We start from the raw sequence: 13,016 nt of genomic DNA, 5'->3' as shown, positions 1-13,016 counted from the left end.
TCACTGGTTATACCCTAATTTGTGAACCAGTAATTGACCGGCTGTTTAAATATACGATTGGTTAGGATTTTGATCTTAAAATGAGTACAGAATTATACCTTAACATGTTAACTGTGAATTACATGTAATATATTACAGTTCCAATCAATAATTAAGGAACCATGACAAATTACAACCAACCATGTTTGTGCGAGACACCATAGTGGGAAGCATAACAATGAATTGCTTTGAAATATCTAATTTTGTTTATGTTACAAAAGGATGATTGACACTTTCTTTTTTAATCAGTCACAGAGTGTATATTAATAAGACCTCAAAGTTACTTTTAAAACTGATTGTGATAGACTAGGAAAAACAGAAAGCCTGATATGATGTTTTTTATACAAATCGGTCATTCACTGGGGGGTGGTCATTCACTGGTGCACTCACCCTATAGTTTTTTTAAGAATAACCAATGGCTTTCAGAAAGTTAAGTTAAAGGAACTAAAAGATAATACATACTAATTGATTTTAAAATTCTTTATTCATGTTACAATGATATAAAATAAACACATTTACTTATTCAATGCATAGTAATTTAAATTGTACTTAAAAACAAATGTAATAGTGACCCTGTGAGCGGGATTCTAACCTAGACACAATACAACAAGATTGTTATCTGAACAGTGTAGGCTAATGTTCTTTACATGTAACTAGCACACATTCAGACAGTTCAAAGGTCCACTTAAATAAACTATCTAAACATAAAAATGCCTAATTCTGGCACCAAAGGGAACTTAACCATGTAATTAACTAATAATACTAGTAGAAACAATATATATAAGTAAATTACTTTTCTGATTAAAGTATAAACACGAGTGTTATAAACTTTGACAACAGTAAAATTTATTATTTCAAAACATATATTTTTAAAACAGGATTTTATATGAGGTTTTAGATTAGTATAAAATTAAAAAATATTAGAAACAAGTTGTCTATGGAATGATTGATTAAGTACCAGACTTTTAAAAGTTGTTTTTTGTGCTTAGTTAATAAGTGTTAAAACTTTTATCCACTAAAGATAATTTATTACAAAATAAATCTGAGTGAAGTTTTTTTCAAGGTCTTGCGATGACAATATAAATAAATAAAACTACTTCAAGGCTAATAAGAAATGAATTAAAGGTGATGCACTTGTTTTAATTATACTATAATAAATTATTATTAACACGGTTGATTTTAAGCTACAGAAATTGACTGATCATTACGAATGGAGCACTAATGTTTATTTAACCTTAGCACCATAAACTCTTGAGATCTCTTTTTAAAATTAATTTACTTAGGAATAAAACTAATTTTATTGTTGACTCAATTGTTAACTGCCTAACACAATAAAGCAAGACTTTACCAAGGTGTCCACTGGCCACAAAACAACAGTTCTATCTTTGTATTACAGCTCTATTGTGGTAATTGACACAAGTTAACATTTCATGTAGGAAGATTTGCTACCCTCCTACCGCCTGATGTTTGTACTGTATACACCAAACTACATCACGCGGACTCAAGTTTTGAATACAATGTTACATGGCTAGACAGCATTATATGCTTTGGGCAATGCCTTTGGTATGAAAACCGTTAAATAAGTTAGTTGGATCAAAATTCAACAAATATTAAGATATGAATCATAGAGCCTCATATAACTAGTGAAAAGTTACGTATACATAGGTTTTATTTTATTTTAGTGGATGCTCATTGGGCCAATGGACACCAGATGGTAGGTTGTAGGTTGTAGGTGGTAGGTGCTACAGGTCCGTGTCGTACCAGGCGGCCGCCACCTGACTGTCTGGAGGGGGTGGGGGGAGAGGGTCACTGCTCACGTCCATAGGTCCGTAGTCCGAGTGTTGTGAGCCGAGGTCAACTCCCTGCATTGAGTCTAGGAGTACCTGGTCATAACCTGTACAACAACCACACACTGTTACAGACACTACAGTCTAACAGTCTAGCTGACAAATATGTAAAGTTGTTCTTTTAGTTAAGCTTGGCTTAATAAGTTGGCGTGGTAGTTTAAATCAAAACAGTCTGTTAGTAGCTCAATTAAATTGCCTCCATTTTCAAATCCAAAACTGCAACAACTTTCTCATGGGAACGGTATTTCTAGTACTATCCACAGTCAAAGATATAAAATAGCAACTAGCCAGTCTTGGAGGGATTACACAAAACTGGTTGAGCTACTGCTGCTGCTGCAGCAAAATCTTTTAAAACATGTTCTATCAAAATTTGAATTAAAACATTGCCCTGAAAATGTGTAGCTCTCATAACAAAACAAATTATGATTTCATCAAACAATTTAACTTAGGAATTCATTAAATAAATGTTAATTTTTTTGTGTTATTAACATTTCATGAAACAAAAAAGAACCATTCCTTAGTATTTTATTAGGTAGGTATACAATAATGAAGTAACTTATACAATTTCGGTGAAATAAGACATGTATGTGCAGAACCTACCTTTTCATAATTAATCATTTCTAATGGGTTCTATTAACACACATACATATACAAACAATAATTGTAAATAAATAGGCTACACCAAAACATATCATACATACATGTACACATAAAACAAAATCGATAGTAAAACCATGCAACATACACAAAAAAGCCAAGCGAGCAAGTGTTATTTTACCTGAGTTCAAATTGACTTTCCGTTGGATCAGAACCCGCCTTTGAAACAAAACATCTAGTCATTACCCTACCTTCACTTTCAGATGTAGATTTTAATTTGTCCACAAATAATTAGGTGTTTTGTACCGCACATTTATTTATAGAAAACCATTTAACTTGCAATACATACAAGAAATCTTTAGATTTTTGTAGACAAATGTAGTATTAATGATAAAGCCAAAACATTTTTGTTAAAAAAAAGTTCTACAAAAGAATTAGCATGTAATAAGATTTCTCATTGTCTTTTATCTGGTAAAGATGGCTAACAGTCATATCAACAAGTAGCCTAATATTTCTGAGATTGTAAATTTTATTTAGTCTATCTTTTTCTCATAAGTAATTTTTTTATACATGTAAGGATTAAATTACAGATAATATGTTAAGTCCAAATCTAATTACAAGAATATCTATATTATGGTTAGTTATTAAAAGTACAGTATGAAGTGTAATTACATTAGCAGTGGGTTAGTTAGCTTCTAACCTAGCATGTTATAACATATTAACCTTGTACCACTCACTGCACATTGAGAAATAAGTGTTTTAATCTTTTTATGGATGAATTCTAGATTCTCATACCAACATATTTTCAAAAGTTAAGTAACTGAATTTGAAAACAAAATTATTAAGAGATACATTGATACATTGTATAGGCCTGGTCCATTCTGATTTGGATAATTTTTATTTTAGTTAAATGTTAAGTAAACTCCATGGTTTTAAAAGGGTTTATTTATTGAGAAGTCCTGAAATTGACATATTTTATCACAAAAATTGGTCTTCATTTATTTTTGTTCCCTGGCCCTGTATATACCCCGCTAAGCTAGTAAAAGATATCAATTTAGTTAAGAGTTTAGATGGGATCAATTTATTAAAATTAAAAAGTTAACTATGAAGCAGCGTTTTAAATAAAGACTGTCGATTCTCGATACCACCGATACTTGGACGTTGGTATTGGTATAGAGAATCGATCGTCAAAAGTTGATTCTGATACTGATACCCGAATCGTCTGCGAAGATCACACATCAGAAAGTTGCAGTGATCGGGAAAGACGACAATGACGTTTTCGTGGCCGCGAACTGATCACGATATTACCTCAAATTTAATTATTACCTAATTGGAACAAACATAAGCATTGGTATTGAGGGCAGATTCGTGATCACTGATCTACATCTTACATAAATACTTTTATTTAACTCCTGAACATCCAGATAATTAGACAAAGTTTTCTCATTATTCAAATAACGTTTAAAAACTTTAACTAGGAAAAAGAGCTGATGTTTAATGCATCTGTAGCCGTGTTGAATAATGAAATTTTGAAGTGGATTTCTAGGAGATTTTGTTCTCGTTTTGTGCAGTGAGTGTGTAGGGGGGTGGGTAGCCTACCTGATTGTGCGTAGTTGCGACCGCCGTGACTACTGTGCACGCTGGGGGGGCCGGTCGTATACAGCCCATCATACCCCTGGTCTGGCCCTAGCATGTCCTAGAAACACACCTACAGTCTACACTACCTATGTAGATGCTACGTGCGCACCACCTGTACTTGTGCAACCTCGCAACATTGCCTTTTAATAATGAATGCATTTTTAAACGTAGGTTCACTGTCAATAAGACGGTGAAGTCTGAGAGTTTGAACAGAAGTGTTTCTTGCCAATTAGCCTATAAACATAACCATCAGACTGACTTTTGCTACTGTAATCTCCAGGTGGAAGGAATAATCCAAAACCTGATGTTATCAAATTTATTTCTTACAATTATAATAATAAATGTAAAATTTACTGTAAATTTGTTCAGATCTACATAATTTACTTTTATTAATAATTCAAGTGTCTAAACAAACAAACTAACACTGATGATAATTTATGCAATATTTTATTTTACTTTTATTTAACTTGATCTTCCAATTTAAAATAGCCTATCTTATAAATGACACTTGCTAGCACTAAGTGTGCATCAAATCAAATCAAATTATTTAAATATTTAATGTTGTTGTCATAAATAGCAGTGTATAAACTTATAAAGTAATATTAGTTAATTTGATTGTTACACTCTCTAATAAAATCAAATGCAGTCATTAAATTACTTAGGGACCAGCAGTTATCGTAATAAGCTGTTGTGATAGCTTTTTGTAAAACTTTCAAGAAATTTAATGCAAGAAGGCCACTAAAATAAACTCTAACAAATGTTTGCCATTGAGAAAAATAGTCTAGATTTTTCTGGAAAAATTATTCAAAAAACTGTTATGTTTTAGAATGATCAACTGCAATGGAGATGTTACAGAATATCTGCAATGCCAGTTTTTGTTTGCTACAATTTTGCATACTTGAACCCCAGTGACCTTGCACTTGTGTGTGCATATATACATAGTGAAGTAATAGTCTAAGTGATGACATGCCACTAACATTGATTGCACAAGTACTTGAGCGAAGCAGAATAATGTAAAACTAGTGCTGAAACTAAAACTAAAAATATGGTCATTCACATAGAAAATAAAATAACACTTATTACACAATAATGTACACATTGATGTACTGAACAAAATCAGTAAATAAAAACAAAAGTTATAACTTTTAAAAAGTATCTAAAGGCATTTTTTATAACTTTTTACTTTTTTAATAAACAACATAAGGTTCAAGTAGTTTTCATGGGGGAAAATGGTTTGTTGGTTTTGGGACAATCTGCATTCTCCTAGGATAGATGTCTCTCAATTGATGATTACATTAATAACATTAACTTTAGATTGAATTTTAAAATTATGTAAATTAATACACAATTTTTAGACATTAAAGCATCTATCCTTTTTGTTAAATTTATAATAGGAGCAAGTTGGTTAGAACACTTTTCATTAAACAATTTATTTATTTAGGTAAAAATTGAAAAAAAGTTGTTTTCTAAGCAATAAAATGGCACAAATATTTAAATTAAACATACTAAATAAAAAACTACTATAAAATACTTCTGTAACAAAACTTTGAAAAATGAAGAATGAAAATGATAAAAAGCAAACTTTGTAAAGAGATTGTAAGCAGACCTGCAAGTCAGGACCCATGCCCAAGTCTCCTCCGGCCCAGAGGTTCTGGTCCTCTCGGAACAGAGAGTTGGTCAACTCCATGGACAGTCGCTTCTTGTAATCTTGGGGCTTGTCTTCAGACATGCGGAACAGCACAGCTGCAGCATATGTGGCTGTAAACATCGCAAACAGGTCTTTAGGGTAGAGCCATGCAACAGCAATGAAAAGTAGTGCTCTATAACTACACGGATAAAACTATAACGATCGAATTTCACAATCGGTGGGATTCTCAATTAACGCAGCCATTACGAACGAGCGCTACGAAGTGTAAGACAAAAATAGCAAATTCTAAATGGTGTCATTTCCTTCCGGTTGACACAGAGTAATAACATGCTTGCACTTAACTAGTGCGATTGCAGTGCTACCCTGGAGAGTGGGGGGAACGAAACTTACATTCCGAACGTACCTCACAATTTAGTAGATTTGCCCTCTTAACACGTTCGCTGCTACGGACGTTCCGGAACGTCAGCCGGGCCACGGCGCCAGGAGCTAAGAACGTTCCAGAACGTCACCGTTCATTGTTGTTTAACGTTGCTATGGATAAGCCAGCACGTCACAAGCGTTCTATATTTCTTTGCAGCTCGTGGGGACGTACTTTTCTGACAATAAAAAATATAGTTTCCCAAATCACCACCAGGGTTGTTTGGAACAGGGCTTTGTTTTACCTCTTTCCTGCTAGATAGCGACACTACTTTACCGACTGTAACCTGGGTAGTGCTGCTATCCATCAGAATCACTTAGTACTATATCAAATGCCAGTATTATTGCAGAACATTGCCATCCAGTATAACTACTGTTGTTTTTACTGTAATTCAGTGTATCGGTGGCAATGTCACGCAGCGGCCGAGCGTTAGTTCAGCAACTGGCGCCGTCCCGGCATCTAGCGCTCAGCAGCGAACGTGTTAAGTCAAAGTTTCTTGTTTATTTTTGTTTTCTTGTGATATTTTTCAGGAGATATTTTAGAGTAAGTCCAATCAGGCAAATGGAAATTCACTTAGTCTGCAGGTTTTCTGCGGCGGGGGTATTATGGTATGACATTGGTGTCTGTACTTTACCATATTGATTTTTTAATGATACCTAAAAGACAAAAGCACCTTTTGTAATAAGGTACACGTAATTAAAAGCACCAAAAACAACTTAATGCACTCACAGTTATTCAGATCGAATTGGTACAGACCAAAAAATGTAGAATACGCTTCAGACATTAAGTTCCATTTCATTTTGCAAGCTCAACTCAAATTTAATGAGGAGCTCAGCAATTAAATTCGCCTTTGGTCATCATAAGCTGAAATGATTTTACATGGGGTCTGCAAATGCCTGAGATTTCGGATCAGGGAAGGCCAACAGTTAGGGCTGAGGAGTTAGTTCAGGCCAGAAATCATTTTTGGACCAAGCTCGAGTAAGGTCGAAAAGAGTTTAAGTATAATTCGTGATCGCAGTAAGTATAGATGTCTGTAGGTATATCCATGAAAGTAAATCATTGACACGTACCAACACCCTCATTTCTTGAATGGAGTAGTTCTGTGAGTGGTGCTGTGGCTCCTTCTTGTTCTATCATCTCTGCACCTTCTTTGTCTTGAGCCAGTTCACACAACACTCCAGCAGCAACTCTCTGAGCATAAAGACACATTTAGTTATACATCCTACATGATAAAAAGAATTAACATGATGTATATCAAACACAAACACCACATTTAAACACTTTATGTAAAAATCCCTATAAAAATAAATGAAACAGAGCATGTGGAGCAGTCGAGGTAACCATCTTAACCAAGTTTAACTGCCATAAACAATGAATGAAAGGAACGAGATACACTAAAGGATTGTTGACGATGAAGTTCAGTCAATCAGGGCTTATTTTGACCATTATCTATGTCTACAGTAATGAGAATACAGTACTAAACTACAGAGAAGTAAGATACAGAGGATACAAGCTTATGGGACAACTGTGCACTTTTAGCTCTGGTATGTTGGGGCGATATGTACTTGTTCCGAGCAAGGAAGAGGCCGAACGGCGATGGCCACATGCATAGTTGTACAGCAGTTGTAGCACACAGAGTCTTCCTACAGCATGATCACTGCAGTAAGGGATGGCGAGGGGTGAAAGGAGAGAGCGGAAGGGGAATAGAATTGGCTCTTGACACTAGAAACTGGTGCTAGATACCATTGAATTTGTCCTCTGTTTCTTAATTCTCTGTGACTGAACCAACCTGTATATTTTCAATCTCATTAAACAGCAACTGTACGAATATTGGAATGACCATCTGCTGGCGTATTAGTGCTCGATTGTGGCTCTCTCGCGCCAGTATATGTAGAGCGCCGACTGTGCCCTCCACTATCTCTTCCATCCTCACTCCATCCGCGTACGCACTCGGCGCCTGACTGCCACTCGACGCCACACTCGACCTTTGCTGAAACAACAGATGTGCAATATGAGCCAAATATTATTCATAAATACTCTGGTGGGGTTGGAGAATGGTGGCTCAGAGTGTAATAAAGTGTTAATTAAAAATTGCGTATGAGGGCCATTTGGAAAGTAGGTAACTTCGGGTCAGCTGTATAAATAACAAGGATGTAAATAAAAACCATTCACTAAATACATCCCAAAACTACATTTTTATTTTATCTACTAAAAAAAAAATTACTTCTAGGCACTTGTGGTGTTTTTTAACAAGCTTCGAAAGACTGTCTTTATAAAAATCTGTGTCCTGAGTCTTGAGCTAGCCTGGGATGCATCCTTCAATTCTTCATTGTCACAGAGCTTCTAAGATCGCAGTCAAAATCTCGCTTACAAGAATATATATGCCGCTAGGAGCTAAACTGGTATGTAGTGCTGCATGACCCAGAGAGTTTTGTCCCTTTCTAAGCCCGACTAGGCTATTTACGCGAGAGGCCTTCTCTGAACAATGAGGTTTCCCAGCGCAGGACACGTTATTGTGGGGTTAGAGGTTAGGAGGAAAAGCTTTTCATACTTTGGACTAGGAATGGACGGGTCCCGAAATTTCGGGAATTTTTCGGGAAAAAAATATTCCCGATTATCGGGACGGGATTACATTTGATTCGGGAATTTTTCGGGCCGGGATTTGGTCCGATCGTCGGCGATTTTGCCGCTTCGCGAGTGCCGATGACGCCGCTATTGCGAGCGATAGGTCCGCGAACGTAGGAGACGAACTCATTTCGACGATCACGCCGTGACCGCGGAGTCCTACCGACGATCGCGCCGTGACCGCGAGTCATACCGACGATCGCGCCGTGACCGCGGAGTCCTACCGACGATCGCGCCGTGACCGCGGAGTCCTACCGACGATTGCGCCGTGACCGCGGAGTCATACCGACGATCACGCCGTGACCGCGGAGTCATGACAACGATCATGCCGTGACCGCGAGTCATACCGGCGATCACCCCGTGACGGCGGAGTCCTACCGACGATCGCGCCGTGACCGCGGAGTCCTACCGACGATGGCGCCATGAACGCGGAGTCATGCAGACGATCATGCCGTGACCGCGAGTCATACCGGCGATCACCCCGTGACGGCGGAGTCCTACCGACGATCGCGCCGTGACCGCGGAGTCTTACCGACGATGGCGCCATGAACGCGGAGTCATGCAGACGATCGCACCGTGACCGTGAGTCACAAGTTTCTATAGGTACCTGATATATTGTTACCCATTTTTTTGGTTTTTATAGATCAGTACCACAAACGGTAAAAATTGATTTTGTATGTCTTTTTTTGGTAACTGCAATACTCTTTTTATGCACAGAAAAAATCCCGTCCCGTCCCGTCCCGAAAATCGGGAAGGAAATGAAAATCCCGTCCCGTCCCGTCCCGAACTAAAAATTCAATCCCGTCCATCCCTACTTTGGACCCTCATTGTAGTCTACCCGGACTTAAGTTTCTTGCATCTAGCAATACATTAAGAAAATATGTACTTAGAGAGATGTTTAAAAAAAATTTTAAGGATATTCTAAGTGATAACAGCTAAATAGTAGCATAGGATAGTTTTTTAATATAGTGACCAAGTTGTTCTGAAAGGCTAAATAAATTTTTATTATTTATTCATATAGGGTCTGAATATAGGGGGGGGGGGGGGGTGAATGATGGGATACGTCCCAATTGAACTTTCCCTGCACACCTTATGTGAGGCAAAGTGTCAATACAATATCACAAGACTGAAGGTCAGCATACCACAGCGTTAGTTTTGAATTGCTCTCGTTATTGGTGAACTTATTCTCGTACTACTCATCACATTTGGGCAGTCAAAGGTAGTCCTACAATAAATTATGCTACTAGTTTACAATACTTACGTATCTTCATACAATATCTTATAATGAACTTAAAAACTGTAAATGGTGATTTTGCAAAAAGGATAAGTATATTGATGTTGTGTATTCCACTTACTCTCTGGGTATCCTGGAAGGCCCGCATGAGCAGTCTGACCAAATGATGTATAGCTCCATTCTCTCGTAGAGGTGCGTGATTGGCCTGACACAGAGCTAGGTTGCGGATCAGACCTATCACAGCCTTGACTAGTGGCCAGCGTGATGGAGGGTGGAGCAGCTTCACAATCACCTTCAAACAAAACAAGTTTAGACACTTCACCCGTTAGTTCCTTACCACTAAGACATTTTAAATAGAAGGATTGACATTTTCCTGATTTCTGTGGGAAGAGAATTCGCTAATAGCTTAAAAGAACTTCTTTGCACAGACAAATATCTTGTAAGCAGATAACAACTCAACTGGTATAAAACATTGTTGATTATGAATTTAATGTGAAGTTAAAAAATATGTATTTCATAATTCACACAAAAACTCTTAAAGGGTTTATTGGTATGTTAAAAACAATTATTCAATAAATTAGTTATACCTGCATGCCATAGTTAAGACGTACAGCATTCTGTGCCATTTCACTCTCTACATGACGAGACGTCAGATGTCTCAGAGCACATACCTGAGGACAAAAAACAAATGAATTGCTGATATAGAGTCAGAATAAAAGAAGATCTTAAATAAAACTTTTACATTTAAGTTAATTTTTTTTTTTTTTCAAAAACATTAAGGCCTAGGCCTACATATATAGGCTAGTGGCTAGCTACTTACATCAATTTTATTTTCAATTTGATTTCAATGCTATAAGGAAGGACACAATTATTTAGATGTAGATTGATTAATCATAAAACATGTTTGTAATGGGTCATGAAATTTTATTATTTTATCATATTTTAAGCCTGCACCACTAAAGTCTGCTGGTGGTTTTACATTAAAAGAAGATCTTCAGAAGCGAGCTGGTCTAGTGGTAGAACCGAGGCCCTAGGCTCAAAACCCACAACCACCAATGGTGCCTTTAACTACGTCATAATGCCGCGACCCTCTAGGCCTCACCTGGGCCCTGTTTCATAAAACTACTAGTCTAGTATTTACTAGTCCATGGACTAGTAATACTAGTGTATTTTAGAAGTCTACGTTTCAAAAACCTACTAGTGTAAAATACTTGTTACTAGTGTAGGGACTAGTATTACTAGTGGTTTTTACTAGTGTAGACAGCAATGTGTTTCATAAAGTTTTACTCTTGTAAATTACACTGGTAAATACTTGCCATTTTCTAACAACCTCTCTACATCCGTATTATTTGAAGTAGACTAGTATTTTTGGAAAGAGAGTTATTTCATTACTCACATCATTTAAAAAAAAGAATTATTAAGTTCTTTTTGCAAGTGCGAATTGGCTCACGTTTGCAATTTAAGATAAAAATTGATCTATGAGTGCTAAAATGATAATTATTATTAGATATAAATTACAATCAATAAATGTGGCGTAGTACAAAAAGAGTGAAATTGGATTTTATAATGTATGTACAATCGCCCTATTAGAATTAATTATAATTATAAGTTATCAATTTCTGTGAAATTTTAGTCTAATTTTACTTGAGTCAAATTTCATGGTTATATCAACTATTTAGCTATCACAGAGAAAAGATTTTTAAGCTTTGAGCTTGAGAGAAACCAAATTAAAACCGCATACCGTATTGCATACAAAGATGTACAAAAATGTATCCAACATTGCAACATTAATCAGATTATTTTACACCCAAGGCTCTCGGTTTTATTTAAAGACATTTTAACAGGAAATAATAGTAAGACAATTTTAAAGAGGAGTTGCATTGTTTTTTTTTTTGTTTTTTTGAGGTGCTTATTATTTGTTTCCCTAAATAGCTAAAACCCTGTGATGTACTAACAATTTTGTAGGCCTATATTTGGTTTTTGGGCGTTGGACTGAACTGCTTATCATAAAAACATTACTTTTAATCCATTTTGGTATTCTGAATTTGTTATTCAAAGTAATTAAAAAATTAGATGTTGATTAGAGCTGTTATTTACATGTAAAAGTTTAATTAATGGAACTAAAGTATAGTGAGTGGTGTGGTGCGGATTTGAACCAGGGACCCACCACATGAGAAGCGAAAACTCTACCTCTGAGCTAGGCCCTGCCGTAGCGACTGCATTTATGTCATGTTTTAATATACTTGAAAACCTAACTACTCCATTGCTTGTAACGGCGTTGCAATTAATTATTTGTTACATCAATAAACGTTTAGGCTTATTATTCATGGTTTATAGACTCAAAATTAGAATATCACAGAATGATTTCTAACCCGAATATTCTTATGCATTCGAATATTTGAAAACATAGGTTAACATAGGGTACTTGAAAACGTTCCTAACAAAATGTCCTTAGACGATTTAATTACATTAAAAATTTGAGCCTTCTTTTCTTTACTCATAGCAAGCTTAATTTTATATGTCAGAATAAAACAAAAACTATACAAATCAAAGCGAATGCGGCAGACACAGATCAACTTCCACCCAACAGTTGAGCGCCGCAACTAGGCATACAATCACCGTGTTGATTGCAGCGACGCGACGCCGCGCCGGCGCGTCGGCGGGCTCATTGATGAACATAAATAATAGCGGTTTGATAAATAATGTGTGATTGTTTTACCTATGTGTCTATATAGTTATTAATTAAAAGAAAACACTGCGTTTCTACAACTATTTACTTTTTGTATCAAATGAAAACAAAATTAAAACCCTTTATAAAGGGTTTGAAAACCCGTGATTGAGGTTAGAAATTTGTTTTGAAAGTTTACCTTGTAAAGTTGGTCACGTGACTAGTAGTTTTGGTCACGTGACTAGTAAAATACACTAGTATTTACTAGCGGTATAAAAACGTTTATGAAACACAAATTAGTA

General features: G+C 36.1%; 1 protein-coding gene across 3 annotated transcripts in view; it reads right to left on the bottom strand.

Annotated features, from left to right (window-relative positions):
* Positions 1-899: 899 nt before the first annotated feature.
* The window catches only part of LOC128985679 (armadillo segment polarity protein), a 28,729-nt gene continuing 16,612 nt past the window's right edge, over positions 900-13,016 (bottom strand). The window contains exons 9-16 of one of the 3 annotated variants that reach the window (XM_054405452.1): positions 10,634-10,717; positions 10,168-10,338; positions 7,977-8,177; positions 7,258-7,378; positions 5,728-5,879; positions 4,083-4,179; positions 2,665-2,702; positions 1,808-1,933 (exon numbers count right to left, since the gene is read on the bottom strand). In XM_054405452.1, coding sequence (XP_054261427.1) covers positions 2,692-2,702; positions 4,083-4,179; positions 5,728-5,879; positions 7,258-7,378; positions 7,977-8,177; positions 10,168-10,338; positions 10,634-10,717 — 837 coding nt within the window. In that variant the 3' untranslated portion in view covers positions 1,808-1,933; positions 2,665-2,691. Of the gene's footprint in view, positions 1,934-2,664; positions 2,703-4,082; positions 4,180-5,727; positions 5,880-7,257; positions 7,379-7,976; positions 8,178-10,167; positions 10,339-10,633; positions 10,718-13,016 lie in introns of all 3 variants that reach the window. The other 2 variants (XM_054405451.1, XM_054405453.1) reach the window with 2 other exon arrangements.

Source organism: Macrosteles quadrilineatus, unplaced genomic scaffold, assembly GCF_028750875.1.
Source record: "Macrosteles quadrilineatus isolate MER2022 unplaced genomic scaffold, UCM_ALF_1.0 Scaffold_2__2_contigs__length_208266976, whole genome shotgun sequence".
NCBI lineage: Eukaryota > Metazoa > Arthropoda > Insecta > Hemiptera > Cicadellidae > Macrosteles > Macrosteles quadrilineatus.
This window is presented reverse-complemented; position numbering and strand designations above follow the sequence as displayed.